This window comes from Sebastes fasciatus, chromosome 12 (assembly GCF_043250625.1).
Source record: "Sebastes fasciatus isolate fSebFas1 chromosome 12, fSebFas1.pri, whole genome shotgun sequence".
Classification (NCBI taxonomy): domain Eukaryota; kingdom Metazoa; phylum Chordata; class Actinopteri; order Perciformes; family Sebastidae; genus Sebastes; species Sebastes fasciatus.
In genome coordinates, this window is record NC_133806.1 from 2,023,023 (window position 1) to 2,047,220 (window position 24,198).

At 40.4% G+C, this 24,198-nt stretch overlaps 1 protein-coding gene across 2 annotated transcripts in view; it reads left to right on the forward strand.

The window, feature by feature from the left end:
• tsnare1 (T-SNARE Domain Containing 1) overlaps positions 1-24,198 on the forward strand; it is a 151,976-nt gene that overhangs the window by 122,173 nt on the left and 5,605 nt on the right. For both annotated transcript variants that reach the window (XM_074652601.1, XM_074652600.1), the window contains exon 11: positions 4,696-4,805. In XM_074652601.1, the coding sequence (XP_074508702.1) occupies positions 4,696-4,791 (96 nt within the window). In that variant the 3' untranslated portion in view covers positions 4,792-4,805. The remainder of the gene's footprint in view (positions 1-4,695; positions 4,806-24,198) is intronic.

Here is a 24,198-nt window from a genome sequence, read left to right on the forward strand (position 1 = left end):
TAATCAGGGTGACTGCATGGGACTCTGAGTTTTATGTAAATTGCACATAAGCCGATTACAAGTGAGGCAGTTCCGCTGTAAACATTATTTATTTTATGGACTTCCAATTTTCCCGACCAGATGCGATAAAGGGAAAATAATATTATGGCCATTATCATTGCATTGCATTATTGTAGTATTATGAGGGTATTTCTCATGTCACACACGGTAAGTAGTTTTTCTCCCAGAGACACAGCGAGTCTGTCTTCCATGTGAGGGAGGCAGATAGGAGATAGATAGTTGGTTTGTATGGCCGTCCTATCAGCTTTAACGGTTATAACGCCGCTTTGCTGCATTCTCTCTCGGATAGATAAATGTTTTTTAAATGGTGTATGGTTGTTAAAAGACTCAGAGGGCTTTAGACATATTGAAAAATGGAAAGGTGAACGAACCGATAATGCTCTCTCTTCTCCACCTCCTCCTTTCTCTGTCTCTTCCTCGCTCTCGACCAGCACCGCTGACCTTCATATGAACGTGTGAGAAAGCTGTTAAAAGCAAGACTTCTATGTACAAAACTGACACTGCACCCGAGAAGACCATGCTGTCCCTCTAAACTATGGATGTCTAGAAATGCACCCTATTTTACCAAACATTTTGATTTGGTCATTATGGGGAATTATTCTCCACATAGGAAATAATAACTTAAAGCTGAACCTCAAAGTGTCTGAACAACAAAGACAGAGCTCCTTTCCAGAGCCTTTTTTTCTTTTTTTTCAGCATCTTTTTGTATAATAATCAGACCGATGGTTAATATTTTCCTATGACCTCAACGATTTCAGGGCATTGAAGTCCCTAATATTCCAAACAGTTAATAGTTGGTGCATTCTTCCCAAAAATGGCAGCACTAGTTAGTCCAGCTTAAAGTCTCAGAGATTTGTTTCTAAACACATTAAACATATATATATATATATATTATAGTGGAGCGGATAACATTCATTTTCAATCAAATCGTGCAAATAGTGATAAAAGCACCAAATTTGGCATTATGATTTATCTCATGGAAATTCATCTACTTGATGAATTTGAGTGATCTTGGTGTGAAATTATATGTTTTCTGGCATGCTGGATCTAATTTTGATAGTTTTAACAATTTTTGACTGCAATATGGCGATCATTTATCCAGATGGCTGTCAAATTTGCTCGCGGAGAATTAATTTCTTAAGGAAATGCATATACTTACGATCGAACTAGGCAGCGCTGATCAAATATGAATCAATATTCTGTTACTGTTATATATTATATATATATACATATATATATACATATGTATATATATATATGTATATATATTTCTCTCCTCAGATGTTTTCAGAATCATCTTGTAATGCACGGTTTAGCTGTAAAATGAGAAAGTTTGTGACCCGGCAGACATGTTGAGATCAGTTGAGGAAATACCAAGTACCGCCCACCAGCCGGAGCACAGCCAATAGGAACGCTCTCTCTCTGAAATGACCTGTGATTGGTCAAAGTCCCCCGTCACAGGCTAGATCTTTTAGATCCTGAAAGCAGAGCCATGAGGCGGAGCAGAAGTCTAGTTTTCTCTCAGAACACTTGAATTAAAATATGCTGAAAGGTTATTATGGGATTTTTTGCCCAATGATGCCAAGAACTTGTTGCCTACTGAAGCTTTAAGAGGATTCTTTGCCATCAACATCATGATTTAATATACCGGCGATAACTTTACGAAACCTAATATGTAAAATATCCGATATCTTTAAAAACCCATAGTGAGTGTAACCCAGCTTAAATATGAACTATTCTCCTCATATTAGATATTAGAAGTGAATGAAGAAGGTGCTGTCTTCTCCCTGAGGGCTTGCAGCACCCATAGGCCCTGAAGTGAAGCACTGAGGACACCGTTCTCTGGCAGATTAAGTCACTGGTGATAAGAGCATCCCCTCCTCTATCCTCCTCTGTCTCTCCCTCTGCGAGTCTCTCTGTCCTGCCTCTCCGCCTGCCCTGCAATCTGGAAAATTCTGGTTTAAAAATACTGCAACACTTCCTTTGTTATACTAAGCCCTTTTTTGTTCCCCCTCTACCTTATTTATTTCCTTGTTCTCCCCCAAATAACAGCAGTGCCGGGATGAGCGAGCGGGAGGGATAGAAAAAGAAGGGGAAGAGAGAGGGAGGGAGGGAATACAGTATATAGAGAGAGGGAGCGACTCAGCACTGTCAGAGCGAGCAGAGGGAAGGAGAGGATGGCAGAGAAAGTTTATAAGGCATAGTTTAGGAGGAAACGCGTGAGAGAAGCTGGGGAATCTGCGGTGGCCAGCTGCAAGAGGGGAGATAGCGGAGAAAGGCTTTTAATTCTCAATCCCCACAGAGCCTTTGAAAATTACCAATCTTCTTATCACAGACGCAGGGCTGCTTATGCAAATTGTTGTGGAGTGGAACGTTTAAACGGAAAATTACTCGACAGCATTTTTTTTCTCCCCCTCTCCCTCTCTCCCTCTCTCTTCCACACAGAAAGCCTGTTTTGAGTCTCAGATAAGAAGATGAATTGCTCTCTCCGTGCTTTGAAGCGCGTCAGGATTTAAAGACTCCAGCCTCGGCTCTGGTCTAACGCCGCTGCTCTCGTTGCCTTTGTAGCAGAAAACAGGCTGGAGAAGGGAAAAAACGGGAGAAAAAAGCATTTCAAAACAACATAGATTCTGTGCTCCAACACAGCGTCACCGCCTGAGGAGACAAGGAAATAGAAATATTCCCTAACCCCGACTCTTCACTCTATTTACTTTCATATTTTTGCGTAACACAGTCAACACTTTTTTCAGACATGGCAAATAATTGACATGGATGAATAAAGCTCATGTGCTGTGTGGAGGAAATGTTTGAAGCATTTGAAATCTAAATTTGACCACAGGCAATATTAGAAATGAAACAGAAAATATGAACCGTTATGCACTTTAAATGAAAATAACTTATTGCATGAGAGTGACTATGAAATTGTGTGGTTTTTATATGTTTCTGAGTTTCATGTTCTGTGTAGATTATGACGGATGCTGTGTAGGCTGTTTGAGCACCTCTCACTGCCATCTTGCTTACGCGTTTCATTAACATGAAAACAAATGAACCAATTTCTAAACACAGAATGATGAATAACCAATGAATAATTGCTTTTTTATTAAGAATTAGAATACAATCAGACAAATTGCCGCATCCCTGGCATATAAATTAGATTTTTGTACAACTTATAAAGTAATAAAAATCTAACAATTCATGCACATATGCAGCTTATAAAGTAAAAAAAACATGTACAGGTGCAACTTATAAAGAAAAAAAACAAACATTTACAGGTGCAACTTATAAAGAAAAGAAAAAAACATGTACATGTGCGACTTATAAAGTAAAAAATTCGGACATACTTTCCTGTAGGGAAACGTGAAGGAAGTTGTCAAATACTAAAACAATTTAAAAAAAAACCATGTACAATATATTTAATGTACAACTTGTAAATTCAAAAACATGCTTTATTACAACTTTTAAAGGACACGTGTGTAACAATTAAGGGGATATCATGGCAGAAATGGAATATAACATTAATAAGTACTATATATATATATATTTGTATATACAATATTCTGCAAATCTAGTTACAAGCCCCTATAAATTTATACAAAAGCAAAAAATGTGCAGCGTATAAAGTAAATTGTGATTGCAACAATCCAACCAGTCTCTCTGTAGTCATGGGAAACGCGTCGTAGATTATGGATTATGGATTTTAAGACTGAAACCCATCTCGAGCATATTCTCACAATAAGTATGTTTTAGAACAGTAGCTAACTATAGATGCTCTTAGATTAATGAGTGTTTTTACCCACTCACAGAGGATGATACGTTTACTAATGAGGTGATCATTTTGTCCCAGTTTTTTTTTTTATTATTATTTTAACTTTTGAAGTTAAGCAATGACACAAAACCCTAAACAAGCTAATGAATTGATCTCCCTACATGGGGCTGAATAGGTACACTCAAGAGAAGAACATTATTTCATTCGGGTGATTTACATCTGCCAGTCTCTCGCCTCCCTTCCTCTTTGTCCTCCTCTCAGGCAGTAAGGGTGCCATCACACAGACAAGAATAATGTGCAGCAGAGCCATCACAGGGATGACTGCACAGCATTTTGATGGAGGGAAGTGCAGGCCACCCCTGGACAGTCATCCCATTCAGTCGCTGCTGCATTTTATCTGTATTTGTCAGCGTGACCTTGAATCTCCTAGCTCCTCTACAATTGTATTAATCTTATCCGGTTGAAATGCCCCTTTCCTCGTTCTCTCGTGTTCCCTTTCAAGATGTCTGCCCTTCTTTGTTCTTGTTTTTGTTCATGCACGTTGTGAGTGCATGTAAAGGTGTGCTGCGGGGTCGCATTAAATTAGCTCAAAAACAACAAAACATAGGGCAAGTGGGGGTGTTGTGGTTCTGTGGTTATTAAACTGGCACTTGACATTTGCAGGGCCGCTAATGCAAACATTTGGGTTTAGAGCTGAAGATTTTTCACTCTTGTGAACTGACAAATCATCAAAACCACGCAGAGATCTTTAGCAGCATCACTGTTTTCCTTTGAGATGACTCGCCTTGTGTTACACAGCAGACAGTGTCCAATAGGGTACCGTCTAATGCTTGAACTCCACCTACCTACTGAATCCTTTCTCCCCACAGAGGCAGCTGAGGAAGAGGAAGTGCTACCTCCTGGTGGCCGGAGCCATCGTCCTCACCATCCTCATCATCATCATTGCTGTTTCAGCGAGAAAATGAGACCGGCCACTGTGGTAAGAGCAGTCATCCACAATACAGCGCTTCAACCCCTGTCCTACACATCTGACATTAACAGTTCCATATTAATAATGCTGGTGCTAGGACTGGACAAAAATAGTAGTTTGTCAATCTGTAGAGCTGATATTTGCCACACCTCCAACTCTCTGGTAACCTGGTTGGATTTCTCATTCTGAATCAGAACCAATCAAGAAGATTAGATGACAGATGTTTAACCTCTGGCCTTAAGATCAGCTTGAATTCATTCCCAAAAAATGGTACATTTTCTTAAACATAAATCTGAAGAGAGTTTAGTTTATTTTATTTTGAAATTGGTGAGTTTGCCCTCCTTTATATTCCTGCAAGTTTAACAAAGCTGCCATATAACACTGAGGGACCAACAAACTAACTTTAGCCTGTTATTATCATGGCTGGAAAAGCTCTCTCGACACACACTGTGTTTTTCTCTTACTTGACGTTCAATACAAGATGTCTCTACTTGCATAAAGAATTGATTGTCACCTATTTTCCTCTGGAGGGAGGAAAAATGGAAATGCGATAGAACAAGGCATTCTATTCATGAAACAGCAGGCTGAATCGATGCTCCCGGGGCGACCGGCCCATGTTGAGGCTCAGCATTTGGCGGTCGACGCTCAAGTGGCTAGACACTACCAGTTACCACAGCAAGACAGTCTCAGTGCTAAAAAAAGAACCGGGCCACTGTGAAGTCCACTACTGGCTGTGGTTCTGTTTACACATGTCCAAAGAAAGCTTTATTGATGTTCACCTGTGCTGTAACAAAGCAGCGCCACAGTGCAGACAAACTAATGACTGCAGACGTGGGTAGGCTGTGTATTTCTTTTTGTCCAAATAACTGTGAATTTGAGCTTCATTTGTCTTCTATTTCCAAGAGCATGGAGCATCTTCAAATTAAGTATTGAAATGAGGATCTAGATCAAACTTGTTTAATTCATAGTTTATCAAAAATACATTTTAATAAATGCATTTTAGCTTGCATCAGCCTTAGAAATACGGTTTAACTGTCTTCATATCAAGTGACACCATAAACTCTATGTTCCTAACCTATAGGTTGAACTAAATTTGCAACTTAAATTATCAGAAGTGGTCAAATTTAATAAACATTCACATACTTTCACCACTTTATTTAGACAGAAATGTTTACACAGGTAATTTGCTAATTCAACAACACAACAACTTGAACAAAGGAAACATATTTTAAAAAGATTCCATTTAAAAAAACTAAAAATACACAGAATTTGCTAAATGAGATACATGCTAGATTTTAGCACCGAGGACAAATAATATAAGCTAAACCTGATTGCACTAGTCATCAGTCTGCATCCTCAAAACCTTGAATCACTGAGGTCCTTCAATCTGGAATTGAATCCCAGATAATTTGGAAAAATTACCAGAGAGCCAGTGCCGTTTTACGGCGTATCCACACCCACTGCCTTGCTGAACTGCTACGTGATTCACGCGTTGGGTGTTCACACCAGCTGCGTTTCTGCTGCAGTCAGCCCTTTCTTTCTACATAGAGTTTGCCTTTCATTATGGCCATTTAATTTCATTATAAATGTCATTTATAGTTATTTTAGACAGAATAAGGTTAAGAAACGTGTGGTAATTTGTAAATAACAGTAATAATCCACTATTAAAACCCCGTACGTTATTCATTTATGGAGCCATGCAAGTCACTGCATGTTCTACCACACGCAAATATTTCAGAATAAAAGCCTTGTGTTAACAAATGAAGGAATTCTGTCCGTGACATATTCTACGGATATAGACATCGAAAGTGTAGTAATGTTGCTGATATGATGTTAATATACAGTCATAAGATCACTTTCACTGTCTGTTGTTGCTGTGAACCGCGCACAGCTCGCGTAAAAATAGTCAAGACCTTGAATCTCTAGAAGAGACGCGGGCACGCGCAGCTGTGTGGCTGCTCTAACCTGCTAACATGGACGCCGAAATAAAGAACAACAGGTTCCACAGCCGCCACGCGCTGCTGATCGCACACAATCCCAGTGTGGACACGCCTTTAGCCACGCAGTATTGATAGCTCTGTCTCCCTCACAGTTGTGTCATGTTCAAGTTTATAGTTGTTTTGCTGACATTTTTTAGTTTTTTACAAACATGAATACACATTTGCAGGTCATTATGATGGTATCAGATGCTTTCTGGCTGTACCTGAATAACCTTTTGTTGCTCTTATCTTTCTCTGTCACTCATTTTAAATGTCAGTGTGGCTGATCTCACAGCAGAGTCCTTGTGATCAGCCTGTATTTTGGTTTTATTGTGTCTGTCGATGTTGTGATAGTGAAATGATGACTTTATCTCCAGCTCAGCAGCTTGGTAATGACAGCTGGTCAACATATCGTATTGTTGTGATCAAATTCCATATTTGTTCCGTTATCTTACAACAGAAACAGAAAAGTATATAAATGAGAACAACTATATTGTGAAGTCAAAGTGCTAATAATTACGGGTATTTATATATTTTTACAAATAAATGTCACATTTCAGAGACGTGAACTGCTCCAGCAAAAAGAGACCAGCGTGTGAAGATGGAGGAGCAAGCTAGCACCATCAGTCCAAAATTAGTTTTTCCAAAACTTTGGTTAACGATGAAATACCGGCAAAACGAATGACATCCCCACCAGCCTCAGCTGTGTGTTTTGTAGTACTAATTAAGAAATGTTAGCTTGCCAATATGCTAAACTTAGATCATCATTGTCATGCTCGCTGTGTTAGTATGTTGATGTCAGCATTTAGCTCAAAGCACCACTGTGCATAACACAGCTGCTAGCCTGACTGTAGACTCGTAGTCTATTTTGAACTTACTGCAGTATTGATGTTACACATTGCACGACTGTAGTCTTAGTTATTTTGTTTCTGAAATATAATGGGAGCCACACAGTAGCTATATCTGTTTTCAGTTATTCTCCCCATGTGTTTTTTGACCTATTATAATGCACTCTAAGAAAAGTCTGTAAAAGTACGGGCCAATGTACCGTGTTAATATGAAGGAATTTTCTGTATTGATTTTTCACAGGAGTTTTATCCTTATTTTTAAATACGCATTGCATTGTGGGAACAAGAACCTCCACTAGCGCGAAGGTTGGAAGAGGCAGAGACCATCATACACGGCAAACTTTAACTTCAAATTTCAGATGTGGAGAAATCCTTCTCACACTTCTGTGTTAAAAAAATCAACAATTAATGTCTATTTCCGTTTTGCCAATGCTTACATTTTAGACTCCAGTGGACGTCAGGTAGAGTTAGCCTCAGTTTTAGCTTCAGGTGGTCCGCAGAGACCGATAGGTAACGTACAAATGCTAGTGTTAGCGTCTGTTTTCCCTCCAGAATGTAAAGGTTGGGTCTGCTATTTGGCTCGGTACGGAGGATATACAGTAAATCAACAGAAATTTCCGTTTTATAGTTGAAGAAAATGTCCGTGTGATTTTCAGTCAGGACATTATCTGTTTTTCTACGGATTTATTTCTCGGAGTGTGTAGCATTTTATTGTATAAGAAAACATCAGATATAAGGGTTTATAAGGTTGGTATCTGTGTTGTTGATTACTTTCTGGCACGCATTTATACAAAATACAATGTGTACTGTTTATTTCCAGCAGAAATCTTCTAGGCCAACCTTTATTTACTCTTTTCTCACATTAGTAGCTCTTCATGTTTATGGACGTAGACCAAAATCTTTGTTTTAGCAGATGAGGCATGATTACTAACCACTCTGTGTGTGTGTGTGTGTGTGTGTGTGTGTGTGTGTGCGCGCGCGCGTGCACGTGCGCGTGTGTGTGTGTGTGTGAGAGAGGGACAGAGAATAGCTACCGTCATCACCATCCCACTGGAGGGAAATAATATTACAGCCCACTATTTAAGTTGAGCAGAAGAGATTGGGTTTCCTGCCAGCAGAGCCGTCACAATCCTGGCAAAGTCAACAAGTTCTTGTACTTAACGCACTCGCCTTCAGCTCCATCAAGCATTTATGGAGTCTGCAGAAACAACCTCCATTTTACAGCAATAACTGCCCAACCATTTTATCATTACTTAATTGATTTTCACATCAGGAATATAAGTGCAAACCAACTTGCCCACTTCTATAAAATGCACATTGGCACAGATAAATATTGTAATATTTGAAGTATTTTATAGCCTTTTCCCCTAAAATCATTTTTAACAGTGATAAACAGCCTCCGTCAGTTTTCTTTAAGGGCGTCACCATCCACAGTAGCAACACAAAGTGGACAGATGGAGAGAAAATACAGGATGAGTCACATAACCCACACAGTAAACAGAGACGGATGACTTTTTTTGCTTTATTTTAATAAGAGGAGCTCGACTGGAAGTGTTTAGCTTTTTACTGTATTGAGGTAACGACAGGAAAGAGATACCCCTGGACCTCTCTAGCCAAGTTTCACAGACATTACAGTTCCTGATGTCCGGTTGGAAACTGATGTTGGGCGCGGAGATCATCCAGTAGCAGCCCATCATCCAACACCTGCACATTGGCCAGCAGGACGCACGGCATACAATTAACTGCACAGCACGCCATATTACTGTCCGACACGTGCGTGATAATATCTCCAAATCGTCAAAGCTTTTATTGAGGTCTTAGAATGAAGCTTTGCAGGTCTTCGTTTTTTATGATGTCATCAACTTAAAAAAAGGGAAAAAATATAATTTTGTGTTATTGTGGTTATATATAAATGTAATTTATGGTGCTGCTAGATTGCAACTAAACTGCCGTTAATACAGGTGTGTGCCTCCCTTTGTGTCCGTCAGGCAGGGAAGAAAAGGTTTTTGACCGCAGTGTTGGCTGGTTTTGAAAGGCTAAACGCCAAAAAAATACGGATTGAAGCGGAATATTTTGTAATGAGACAAAATTTTGTGACCACGGGACATGAACAGCTGATGAAGGATGAAAGCGTTGTGTTTGTTGGGCCCATCCATCTCCTTTTGGACATTTTATCATCTTCTAAAGTTGATGGTAGCAACTGTTAGCAATTTACACATCCAGCAGTTAAGGAGCAACATTATCAATCATTTCAAGTCGTGTTTGTGTCCCCGTGATGAATTCAATATTCACTATCTTTAGCTCTATTTTGGTCTCAGTCAACTCCTGAGAAAAAAAAATATCTGTCTCTTGAGCTGCTGAATGTTCCACTATGTCAGAGCTAACTGTGTTGGCTGTTTGCTGCTGAGCAGGTAGTGTCCAACAGGCTTATCACAGTGTTGCTACCTGTTGGTTCTGGAAACAGGACTGATGAGGGTGAATTAAAACAGTTGTGTGATTAGTCACTGTGGGATCTTCACTCTGCGTGACACCTATTACATTACACTTTGTCCTTTAATCCCTTGTCAATATAGAAATATTTATTAGTGCAGCCATAAACTTTCACATATTACCTTTATGTATTTATTGTTTTTTTCGTTTTGTTGACCTCTTTAAAGCATCAGGAGGCGAGATTGGAGCAAATATGATTAAAAAAAGTTATTTTTTACAAAACGTTCGCTATATCGTGACAGTAGTGCATGAGACAGGTGATGTGAAAAAAAGCATGTGCCTCTGTGTCCTCTGTGTCCTCTGTGTCCTCCGGTGTCCTCCGGTGCTCCTAACGGCATCTGCAGGATTTCACAGACCGGAGGAAAACAACCAATCAGAGCTGATCTGGAGTCTGCCGTCTATGAGCAGCTGTCAATCACTCGCAGATCAAACGGTCAAACTAGACAGCGCTGATCAAATATGAATCAATATTCTGTTACTGTAATGCCTATTTCTCTCCTCAGACGTTTTCAGAATCATCTTGTAGTGTACTGTTTAGCTGTAAAATGAGAAAGTTTGTGACCCGGCAGCCATGTTGAGATCAGTTGAGGAAACACCAAGCACCGCCCACCAGCCGTAGCACAGCCAATAGGAACGCTCTCTCTCTGAAATGACCTGCGATTGGTCAAAGTCTCCCGTCACGCGCTTGATTTTTTCTAAAGCCTGAAAACAGAGCCATGAGGAGGAGCAGATGTCTAGTTATCACTCAGAACACTTGAATTACAATATGCTGAAAGATTATTATTGAATTTAAAAAAAATATTCTGTCTACCTTCACTGTAATTAAAAACAACAAGGGACGTTCAGACTGTTTCAAATCACCGAGATTCACTCTTTCATACTGACACAAGCGTCTCACGAAGGTATATTTTTAAAATTGCAATGTGCTTCAAAAGGTGGAGAATAAAAACAGGATCAAAGAAAATCAAAGACACTGAAAATAGATACAAATATACAACCTGTGAGGTGAACACGGAGGCAGTACAAGATTTAGGAAGGACCGCACACAAACAAAATCCTCGGAGAGAAAAGGTATGATTTTAAAAACATGGTTGAAAAATATAGTAAATGAAACTTTAATGAAAGAGACCAAACAGAACAGAACACGCAGTATATCTTCAGGTTGTGGTAACAGTTTAAGAAAATAAATGGCAGAATTATGTTTGAGTTTTTAATCATTTATGCTCAGAGTTAACAGAATACAAGCAGAATGTACATCCATAATACTGTATAAAGTAAAAATGAAATTGACTCAAACCTTGACTGAGAGTCAACTGAAAGGAACCATAACGGATATAACATGCTTCTTTGTTTTTAGAGCCAACCAGTAAAAGTTTGTCAATATATATCCATAAACGGGCAGGTTACAATGTTTATGAACATAAATAAAAAAACAAAACACACATTTCATATTCTGGCACAGCACACAATGTTAAAGAAAAAACATATCAAATATATCAAAGTGACACACACAGGGTCTTTACATAGCGCTTTATTATTTGTAAAACTCAAAGGAGTTGACTGAAGAATTGCCTCTCAAAATCTAACAAACAGTCACAGAAAAAAAAAAAGTAATAACAGGATGCAAAAATATAAAGCACAGGGAGGCAAAACAAATTAGTAGCCACAGAATACGGTAGCATGCAGTAGAAAGTCTTGGATGTAGGTGAACGCCGAGGAATCCACCTGTGTTGCTTAAAAAAAATAATATTACAACCCCTCTGAGGACAGATGGGGCAGTTAAATTCTATGAATTAAACCTAACGTTCATTGCTTTAAGGAAGTTGATGTCAAGCTGTTGGTCGATCTGGCAAATCTGTCTGTGGTACAGTAGACGCCCCCTCTCTATCTACAAGCTGTAATCTTTATTACACTATACATTAAAGGGACTATTTGTAACTTTGTAAGCGTATAAATGTAGCGGGTCGGCACACATGCGCGCTCGCATATGCGCGTTCGCGTGTAGCCGCTGTACCCTCCTCCTCTGCCTGCTCGCCTTCACTCAGACAGCTCAGCTCGCTCCACCTCTAGACGTGAACGCGCGCTCACTCCACACTGCAGAAGAGTTAGTTTAGCTCTGAGAATATCTAGTGAATGTACAGTGGACGTTTGTGCAGAAATAACTGCTGCAGCTCCTCCAGACCAACAGAGGTTTTCCGTATCTTGTGAAGTGACGGAGCTCTACAGAGATTTACGTTGTCTTCTCGTTACCGACCAGGTGCCGGTGTCTCCTCTGCTCTCTCCGGCTGCGGGCGGAGAGAGCAGAGGAGACACGCTGCAGAGCCCCGCTGCCTTAGCCTGCACTTAGGCAGGAAAAGCCAACACTAGGATCAGACCTAAATCATGTTCATGGAGAGACCTTCGTCTGGTCAGCTAACATTACTGCCAAGCAGCTGAAATATAGAGTGATATTGTGGTTTTAGCTGACGTGTGTCGCCTCACTGTGTTGAGTGATGCTCGTTCAGGTATATTGAGAGCAAGCAAGCGTGAGCCCGACGCTGACTTTCGTTGATTTCACAGCCACAGGTGTCGCTGTTAAGAAGCATTTCTGAAAGTTACAAATAGTCCCTTTAAGTCATAGTGTTAGAAGTTGTTGAAAAGGACATCAGAGGAGGTGACCGCCTGAAAAGACTACTCCAACGAGAGACCTTTTGGATTGTACAACTAAAAGCAACAAAATACTCAATGATGAGATTGACTTTTCTCCTTTTCTGTGAGTTATCACTTCAGGAATAACACTGTATAAAAATTGTATTTTAATAGATTGAACTATTGAAAGTTAAGGTCATTTAGTAGTCAATGTGTGGATGAGATTATAGTAATATATGGAGGAACTCATCATGCGTAGACCTCCATAAGACAGTATTGGGTCCACCTTGCCTTAGTATCACATTGTATCATATTTTAGTCATTTCTGTTTACCTCTCATCTCTTTCCTTCACTTCCTTTAATTCCCCCTCCCCTTCTTTCCCTTTCTTTTCCCCCTCCCCTTTTTTTCTCTTTCTCCTCTTTATTGAGTCATTTCCTTGTTTTTCCACCAATAGGTTTGCTCATTGATGGAGAACCACCCTCCCACTCTTCACAACATGTTAATAATAGAGCTAACTATACCGTATACAATACGGTATATGTTTAATCTAGCTATAAGGGATAACAGTAATTGTGAAAGGTGGTCACATATAGTTCACCAATGATCCAAACACACAATTCAATGGCAGTTAATGGCAACAAATGTCTTCCTTACATTTTTATTTTCCTGAATAGACATCCAGCCGGACAAAGTGCATTAAAAAAGTGAGTGAAAGAGGGATGGAGAACAGAAGCAAGAGAGGCACAAAGGAGAACAGCAAGTGTCATACATCAGTTTAATGAGGGTGACGATGACAGAAATAACTGCTGAGCCGCTTCTGCTCTCAAATCAATAGCCTGGCTCTTTATGACACTCTAAATAATGCAATAACTGCTTCCTGACACTTATTCCTTCCCTTATAGGAATTATGTTACTGGCACTGCCCTCACATCTTGTTTACAAAGTCATTTGGGGAGTGAGATTTCTCTATATGCATGGCAGCACCATGTGCTAAAACAACACTGTGTCGGGGCTGCTAGGTTTCCTGTCCTCTATAAGCCACAGACTGTAAGGGTTGAGATGATAACCCATCACTATTTACGATTAGTACATTTTAATTGTGCTACTTTTGTTCACTTATTGATAGTTACTAGGTGAAATGTCCGTCATGTCATCCCAGTCCCAACCCCAGCTATTATAGACATGACTGGAGTCATATATTATATATATATATTAAAATTACCAATTTTGAAATAGATTTTTTAATGCCAGAATCAATGTATTTGCTTCATTTGAGAGTATGCGAAGGAAGTTACTGCTTCTTTTGTTGTAGTCTGAGTAACGTGACGTCATATCATGTAAAAGTTCCTAGAAGTGTAGGATTCAACCCCATGGTCTAGTGTTAAAAACAAATTAACAAAAATGGCAAAATAAATCGTAATATTGAATCACAATACTTAAAATCGCAATACATATTGAATCAGCCCCCAAGTATCGAATCGCAAGACAAGTGTATTGTTCCAGCCCTAGTGGCTATGCCATAAAACTGAGCAAAGACACACCTTCGGGTTCCCCTGTTGGATCTCCGGACAGACTTTTCAGGTGTCTGGTGCTCTCCATCTCATAACTCTTCTTCAGCTACAGCAGAGTGAGGCGAAAACAATATTGATCCGTAGCTCGGTCTTCACTTGGCTGTCTGCCTTTGAATGCCGTCACCTCACCAGTCTATCTGTGTATTAGCTCCAGTCCCCTGTGACCCTGAACACAAATCATTGAGTATCGGGAGTGGATGGATGGATAGAGTAGAACACAAAAGAACGTGGAATGATTTAGTGCCTTTTAATAACTTGGTTTGCATTGCTTTTGTCATTTTTGCTCCACAGTCGAGGTGGATTACACCGTGACTATGATGTGCTACACATCCCCGACACGCCGAGGGAATAAACTGTCCACTTCTGATGTTGTATCATAACAGCCTGTTGTCACTCCTGAGCAGCTATCACACCAGAGAGAGTCAGTGCTCAGGATGTTATTGTAATTCACACTGTGGATCAGAAACACAATGTGGGCAGTGGTAGACAAGATAGAGGTTTTTTTCCAAAGGATATTGAAGGATTTGTGCTGTCCTGAAGGTGCAGTCTGATTGTGAGTGCATGTGTGTGTGTGTGTGTGTGTGTGTGTGTGTGTGTGTGTGTGTTGATCAAACCGTGTCAGAACTTGAGCACAACTTGTGTATTTAATTTTTTTTTTTTGCCGTTTCCCTTACTGAATTTTAAACACGGATATAAGCCACATTTCGAGCACCTTTTTTCCTGCTGATAAATATTAAAGAATTAATGCAGTGGATACATGTTATATTTAGACTCCAAAGCTGCTTTCGTTACTATGAAACACAGCACACACGCTCGCGCTGAAAGAGGCTTATTCAAATGATGTAAAAAGCTAAGTTGACAACACAGAGCGGGAATTCAGGAGCGCTGCCACGCTGCGATGATATGACAAAAAAATATATATTGAAAGAGAAACTGATATGTAGGAAACAGAAAGGTAAGAGTTGGGGGAATCATTTCAATTATCATATTTGGCTTTACTTTTATAGCTTAAACAAGCATGATGCTTCAGGACATGATTTTGACGGATGCCTGAACATACTGGCGCTGGACAAGTATTTGTATAAATTGAACAAATAGGAAGTATTTTGCGATGCATGCTGCAGACTGTCTGACTCTCCGTCCCTCTGAAACACAGATCTGAGCCAATGAAGGGGAACTTGCGAGTTGCTGCCACAGTTAGTGGAGTTCTTTGGGCCTGGTATCGTTAATCCATGTCTATGAACAAGTGTGACAATAAGCTCTCTGTCTGAACAGCAATCCTCTTAGGCGGAGCTTTGTGGGTAAACTCGCCTCATGCAAATTCTAAACCCCATTAGCTTTGAGGGACTAGTCAGCTGCATTGAGATTAATGGCCAAGTGACTACTTGATTTAATAGGGTTATTTCACATCTTCCGGGGGAAAAATAAACAACAAAGTTAATGCAAGACATTTGTCACTGACGTCCTCAATCTCTCCTCTCTAAGTGGGAGAAGTTTCTTGTGCACATAGATGTGTTACTTACTCAGCCTGGCACTGGTGGGAAAGCTGAGAAGCTTAGTAGATGTTAAATGTCTGTATGCTTAATCTGGAAGTAAGAAATCATTATTTTAAATAAGTCCCAGTTGTTTGGACTGTTAAAAAAACCCAAGGTGGGAAGTTTTTGTGCATTGTGGTAAATTACAGTATGGGAATATCTGAAACTGTACTGGAGATAAATGTAGCAACGAGAGAAAGTGCTATGCAATTTTTCATTACAGGGTACAAAATGAAAATCCATATTTATCTTTTTTCCATGCCGTCAGCTTACTCCAAACTTTGCTGCAGAGGATTACTGGGTGGGTAAGGCTCTGTCACCGCAAAGTGGGAGACAACACACTGTGACAACGGTGATCTGAGAGCGCTGCCGACTCCTCCGACTCACAGCTGGGGAGGAATGATTAGCCCCAAGTTGAGCAGGAGTGTTTAAATACTTCTTCATGACCTTTAATCCCCAATCAAATGGAAATGCCACCCCCTTCCTTCCACTGCAAAACACAAGCAAACACTCCACTGCCTGTGTGTCTGCTCAGCTCCCAGCATGCACTGCTGACAGCTTTCCAGAAGATCTGAGATTACCTAAAACTTGACTGATTGCCTTAACAGGTGAAATGAGAGTCATCCTCCAGTGGAGGGCTTAATGCTGGATCATGTCATATGAGAACTGCCACGGGACTGGGACAGCTCAGAGAGACAGCTCAGAGAGACAGCTCAGAGAGACATGTTGGAGGGGTTTAGTTGTTGAGACAGTTTGAATATGGCCGTTCTTTTTATTTCATAGCTAAGCTCGACTATCCGAAATTAACATTAAAGATATCCACCATTGCATTTTGACTAGTCGTATTTACGTTGGGACCAGTCAGAATTCTTATTTCAGATATCTATAACGTCATTCTGAGTAATTAAAACGACGTTATAGTGGAATGTTGCAGTGCAGCACCATAGTATGTTTGAATAGCTTCACCCCCCTTCTGACGTAATTACAGATATCTGCAACGTCATTTCACCTACAGTCAAAACTCTAATTCTAGATGTCTCTAATCCTTAACTCCAGTTAGAGATATCTACAACGTTATTTTGACTCGTCACAATTTAAATTTAGAAATCTAGGAATGTAGATATCGTACTAGTCAAAATGGAATTACGGATATCTAAAATTAAAGTTTTGCCTAGTCAAAATAGAATTAGGGATATCTCTAATGAATATCCTGTCTAGCTATTAAATGGTAAAACGGCTTGCCATAGTTTGAATACTTTTATACTCTTATACGCTGACTGAGAAGACAAGCGCTAGCTCCACCCGCCCTGTGTCTCTTTCAGACTTTAAACTACGTCACCACGGGAGTGTTTACTGTTGAAAGTGTCCGAGTTGGGATGAAAATGGAACGCCCGGTGCATCTTGTACCGGCGCTAAAGGTTAGCCTTGTGCGTTGGTATCAAACGCCGAAGGCCATGACAAAGCGTCGCCCTGGGACTGAGAACGGGCTGTAAGAGCGCACAGCACAGCACTGAATAAAACCTGATGAATTAGATAAAAATGTATTAAACAATTACACAACATTATAGATTCCAACCTTGGTGGTTTCCTGCTACAACTCAACATGTATCACAAAGCTTCCTATTATTAAAATGTTTTAGCCCTGCACAACACCTCAATTAAAGTACATTTGATTTAGTGGCCATAAAGACGGGGGATGAGGGTCATGAATTCCCAAATGTCCGTAAGTACAGTATTGTTCCTTGGGTCTCAGCTGGGTTGTCTCATTGATTCAGAGATCAGAATCCTGTGTAAAGATGCAGGATTGGAATTCATGTCCACCACACTACAGAGGACATGAATGTGACAAAGTTATGACGATCCGTCCAATAGTTCTCCAGATAAACTGTCAACTTGCTGGTGGTGTTACATGAAAAGTCCAATAAGTCCTCCAAAATAAATGACAAAATACTTTGTCGTTTTCACTCTGAAACGATGCATGTTTTGTTTTTATCTAATCTAAATGTCCCTATCTTCAGGAAGACATTATTTCTCTGTGCCTTCCAAATCAGTGTTTATTCTATGATGTGACAACATTGTGGGATCAAGTTAGAGAAACATTGTGGTTCGGGTTAAAATGACTACTTTGTTAAGGTTAGGGGACTGTTGTCATTATGTTACAACAATAAACACTTGGTTAAGGTTACATAGCTATCGTGGTTAGGGTCAACCAATGTTGACTGTAGTTTGGAAACGAGAGAAGAACAGTGGCCTCCCGTGTTAAAATCCAATGTGTTTTTGACCCATCCATCCACCCCGGCCTCCTCCCTACACGGACTATAGCAGCGCCACCTGACTTCCTCCTCTACTCCCGTCATAATTCCTACAGCTGTTATAGGACTTTGTCACTTAACCGGAAACATATGTCCTTTTGGGGAACTTGCTGAAACGACTAATGCTGTAATTCTTCTTGGAAAGGACAGTCTTGAAAAGTCAGGGGATCACCAAAGACATTAGGATTCATCCTCTGTCAGAACAAAATGTCACTGCAATCCATCAAATAGTTGTCAAGATATTTCAGACTGATCCAAATGTGATGGACAAAGTGACCGGCAGAGCAACCGGCATTGTCATCCCCAGAGCCAAGCCGCTAGCACGGCTAAAAATAGTGATGTTTAGGTACTATTTAAGCCTTGAGACGGCTGACTTTAGACAGGACCAGAACTATGGTGGGATCCAAAACAATACAACAGATAATGTGATAGTTAAGAACATGATATAGAAATCAGATTGTTTGTTAAAGCATGACATACAGGTATACAGTAGGTCACTGTGTCCAAGCAGATGTTGTTTTTTGGGCTGTCAATCGATTAAAATATTTAATTGTGATTAATTGCATGACGTTCTCAGTTAATCTCGATTAATTGCAAATTGATCGCAGATGTTTTTATCTGTTCGGAATGTACCTTAATGGAAGATTTTTTCAAGTATTGAATACTGTTATCAATATGGGAGTGGGAAAATATGCTGCTTTATGCAAATGTATGTATCTATTTGTTATTGGAAATCAATTAACAACACAAAACAATAACAGATATTGATCCAGAAACCCTCACAGGTACTGCATTTAACATAAAACAATATGCTCAAATCATAACATGGCAAACTGCAGCCCAACAGGCAACAACAGCTATCAGTGTGTCAGTGAAAATAATCCCATGTAATTCAACACACACTCTTTTATTAAAAACATTTGAACATTACAAAAACCAGAGGCATGTAGCCTTTAAGTAATAAATAAAAATAATTTACCCATTTAGTTCATTTTGGCGTATCAGCAGCATGTTATCAATCGATAGTCAGACGACGGACGCTACATACTGACCGTGAACACATCTGGTCCGTCAGCTCAGAGTAGCAGGAGCAGGAGGCAGAGGATTTATTGTTGAAGCGAAAAGCAAACGCACCTATTTGGCAATATTTCACGTTTAATCCCAACACTATAAGGGAACCATAATGTTAATGAGGTAATCGCCGCGAGGCGGATGGAGCCGTCACAGCCGGTGTGCACGGAGCAGCGGCGCCAGGTAGACCCCCGCAATGGAGCCCCGCAGCAAAAGCTCTACCGGAGAGGCCAGACACACCACCGCCCGACGGTAAAGATCACAGTCAGCGCTCTGCACATGTTGACGTCATCTTTTCTTTTAAAATGTCTGGTATAATCGGTAACACCGGTGTTGTCACAAGTTATCGGTTCTCGTGACATCCCTAACTGTGGTTTCATCTGAATGTATTTTTCTCAACTTCAGTTTTGAGATTCCCAAGAATCAAAAAAGTGAAGGCATGATGTTTCACTATTGATTGAATGTTTTCCAGCAGTATTTGCTGTTTGTTTCAGTTTGTTTATGTAGAAAATAAAAAAAAGAAGCCTTTTCTTTCCTTTAACCACCACGCTCCTTTTCTTCAGACGTCAAATCAGTTCACAGATGGGTAACAAAACAAGTGACTCAGACAAAATAATGCAAAATGAGATCAGCCATTATCAATAGAGAAAGAAGGAAACCTGTAAACAGAAGACCGAGACATGGTGGCTATGATGGGCATGTGGGTGGTGGGTGGGCAAAATGATGACAGTTAGTGATTACAGGTTAGTCCTTCAGTCTGTAACTGTTTGACGTGACAAAGAGAGGCACTCACTGTGATATGATAGGATATATCATCCCAACTGGAAGAGGAGAAAAAGATTCTTTGACCATATTGATTTTAAATGTTGAGTGCTTGTGTGAGTTCTATCTTGGAAATACACCGGCGGCCATCACAAATCTTACACTTAACTAGTATCGTTAGTTACTTATAGTTCAGAGACCTTAGAATTAATTACATCAACACGTGGAAAAGACATTCTTAAAAGAAAATACCGACTAACTAATAAATGATTTATGTACAGAGAGTATATTGTTCATTTACAAAGTAAAAACTGAAGAACGCATAGCCACAGTGTAGGTTTGCGCTTCACTTTCACAGCCAATAGGAATGCGCTCTCTCAATGAAATGACCTGTAATTGGTCAAAGTCTCCCGTCACGGGCTAGATGTTCTAAAGCCTGAAAACAGAGTCATGAGGAGGAGCAGAAGTCTAGTTATCTCTCAGAACACTTGAATTACAATATGCTGAAAGGTTATTATGGGATTTTTTCCCAATAATGCCAAAAATATACTGCCTACTGAAGCTTTAATGAAACATGGTATATTTAGAGTTCTTAGCCACCAACTAAGAAATACTCACCGGTGTTTTGTTGGTGGGAAATAATTATGCTTAAACTTCCATTATCCCCCAAATAGGAACAGCAGCTTGGAAATATGAGCCATAAATGTAAGGAATAACAAGAGTGCAATGTCAATGATTGCCGAGAGCCACGCCTCTAACGTGGCATTGCAAATGTTAGTGAAGTGTACATGATTAGCAGTAAATATATCAATCAAACAATCGAAGCCACTGCAGTGTGGCCTGTTTAACCATGGTTTTGTCATTTAGAAATGTAAAGTTGTTTTTGAGGTTTCTTTTCTTTTTTTTCTCATCACCCTACTCCATTAGTTCTTTGATATACTCAGTGTGAGTGATTGAGGATACACTTACTCACCGATAAAGCTTTCAGTCTTGTGAGGACCTCTGGACATTTCACTCCTCTACCACACAGATCCTGTTGGCTTGGTCTCCACCACATTACAGAGATGCCATTCATCCTGCTGCTGACTGACAATCAATGGCAGTGCCATGGAACCGGTTTTGGCTGTGATTGATATAAGCTATTAGCTTCCTGCATCTGGACACTGTGTTCTGGAAACGGGGCAGGAAGGCGTTGACCCACCCAATGAGTCTGTATTGATCTAGACTAGATTGAAACCTCTAAATCTCCCCAAAACACTGTGGTTAAACACTAGAACTAGCTCACTCAGATATAGATCACAATGTTGTTCACTATTGGGCTTTCTGGATGTTTGTTTAATTTAGCCTGTTGTTGGTCTTGAGAACTTATTTGAACCTGTTGAAAGGGGCAGTGAGGGCAGTGTTTGGATGATGTGACTCACCGCTTCTCAGCAGTGCTTGAAGTGGAAAAAAAGAATTGCCAGAACTCCCTTATTCACATGTTGGTGTGTGTATCTGCCGGTATCAGAGATCCTTATTACATTCTCTAGTTCTACAGTGAATAACAGAATGTCTTGTTAACAGCAACATCTGTGGCTGATAAGTCAACGTAAGTCAGCATCCTGTTGCTCTTGTTGTGCTCGCTCTACACAGACATGAACGAGCATCGCTCAACACAGTGAGGCGACACACGTCAGCTAAAAGCACAATATCACTCTATATTTCAGCTGCTTGGCAGTAATGTTAGCTGACCAGACGAAGGTCTCTCCATGAATCAATGCTGATCCTAGTGTTGGCTTTTCCCGCCTCAGCCTCCCGACCGCGGCCGGAGGGAACACGGGAGACGCCGGAGTTTTGGTCGGAGACGGTAACGTTTCTCTCTGCGGAGCCCCGTCACTTCACAAGACACGGGAAACCTCTGTTGGTCTGGAGTGAGCAGCATGCACATGAGAGGTGGAGCGAAAGGAAAGAGCGCGGTGTGTGAGTGAAGGCAGGCAGAGGAGCAGAGTACAGCAGAGACTCCGGTCCTGGAGACCAAAGCTACGGTCTCCCCCGCGTCCTCCGACCGCGGCCAACACTGTTTAACAGACGGGCTTCACTAGATACAACCAAGAGGTTTTGGTGCTTCACTGTAGTTTGTGTTGGAGTCTCAGTCTGAACAGCGAAGTCACACCCGAGCGCGCATGGGACACCGACCCGGATTGATTTATACGTGTAAGAAGTTACAAACAGTCCCTTTAATGCAAAATGAATATTCAGATCAGCAGTTGGTTATCATGGTTGCCAATGTACAGAAGTTGTATTTGTGATTTAATGATTTTTTTGGTTAGGCCTATTTTGGCATGGAAGCTTAAAGGCTGTTCAGCAGTTAGGGGAATTCTCTCACTTTACTCCTGTCACAGTACTCTGCTATGATGGCACATTGTTGGCAGCTGTATTCATATTTTCTTACTGTTTCAGGTCTCCCAGTACCACCACTGACACTGCTGCATTTCTCATGTTGATTTCCGACAGCAAGTTTGGTGTGAACTTCTTCTTTTCACTCTTTGGCAACATTTTTGTGAATAGAAGTTGAACACAAACAGAACAGAACCAGTGGCCCCGTTTTGGCAATTTGGGGACTGGCCCCAGCAATTTAGGGGTGCCGGTTATGTCACAATGATCACATCTCATGATTGTTGTACCTCCTCACGAAGAGGTGACATCAGGTTCAAGAGAGTTTGGTGAATCTGACTTGGAACACTTGTAGGAGCAAACCTCAAAGTAAAAAAAGAAATGAGGATTAGGATTAGAACAAAAATGTTCTCGGATGAGGCCTATATTTTCAGCATGAGGAAATTCACTGAAACATATCTATTCTTTTATTCCTACAATATCCTACCTTTGTCAGTACCAATGTCCTGAGCTTTGTACAGTATGCCCAACTACCCATCTAGACCTCCTCCCTATGACTTCTATGCAATTAAGAGATAAAATGAGATAGAACTTTATTAATCCAAAAGGAAATTTGTGTGCCAGAGATTGCCCAAAATTACAAGTCAGGTGTATAAAATAAAAAGTACTATTTCTAGTAACACAAACCTAGATGAAGAATATGAGGAGTCGTTTTGTTCAGTATTTCAATCTTTTATTGCCACATATAGAAGCTCTGACCAACCAGCCCTGAGTAGAAATAAATTCACAATAATAAATAAAATAGCCCAAAAGAGAAGATACAATTCTAAATCTAACTCCCATCAACACACACAAAAGAGGGAGAGGAGAGGAGAGGAGAGGAGAGGAGAGGAGAGGAGAGGAGAGGGAACGTAACAAAATTGGCAGCTCTCCCTTAAGGGGCTTCCTGGCAATGAGTTAAAAGTAGTTAAGATTAATTAATTGATTAACTCACTGCAAAATCACCACCGTTTCCATCCTTAACCTCACAACAACACATCACTCCGTGTGCATCTTAATGGAAAAGGACTGCTCCAGCTCCCATCACTACTTGCATTCACCTCAACTTTAAACACCTTAAGTTGTAAGAGGAGCCACAACTTGCAAAGTGTTTTTGCAAAAACCATCTACAGTATCCTGTCATCCCTAGAATCAACGTACAAAAAGATAACGATAGCTTGTTACTTAATAGTTACTTCAGCACCAATGTAGACACCATCAGTGGAACCTTCCAGCCCACTTAATACCGGTCTGGTACCCAAGCGGTATTTCTACAGCATGGATATGAGTCTGATGCCAGTGCCTCCAGCGCTCCTTGGGATTCAGGGTGATATGCACTGTGGACACACCGTGTTTGCTTCATGCGAGGTTCACATGTGCATCCAAGAAGTAAGGACACGAGCAGCTTTCCATCTGTTTGAGACATGGAAGAGAAACATTTAGCAAGAGACGGATCAGATTCCTGAGCAGTAATGAGTGCCTCACGTGTCACAGGAAGCTTCAGTGGAAGTGTATTAAAGGTCCCATATTGTAAAAAGTGAGATTTTCATGTCTTTTTTATTTCCAAGGCAGGTTTAAGTGCTTTGTAAATACTGTTAAACTATCAAAACACTCAATGTACAGAGCAATACACACAGCCCGTATTCAGAAATTGTGCGTTTGAAACAATCCGTCAGGATTTCTGTCCAATTGTGATGTCACAAATATACAATATTTAGACCATTACATAGTTTTAAACAAAAACATTCTAAATGTGTCCCAGTTTACTTCCTGTTGCAGTGTATGTAAATAAC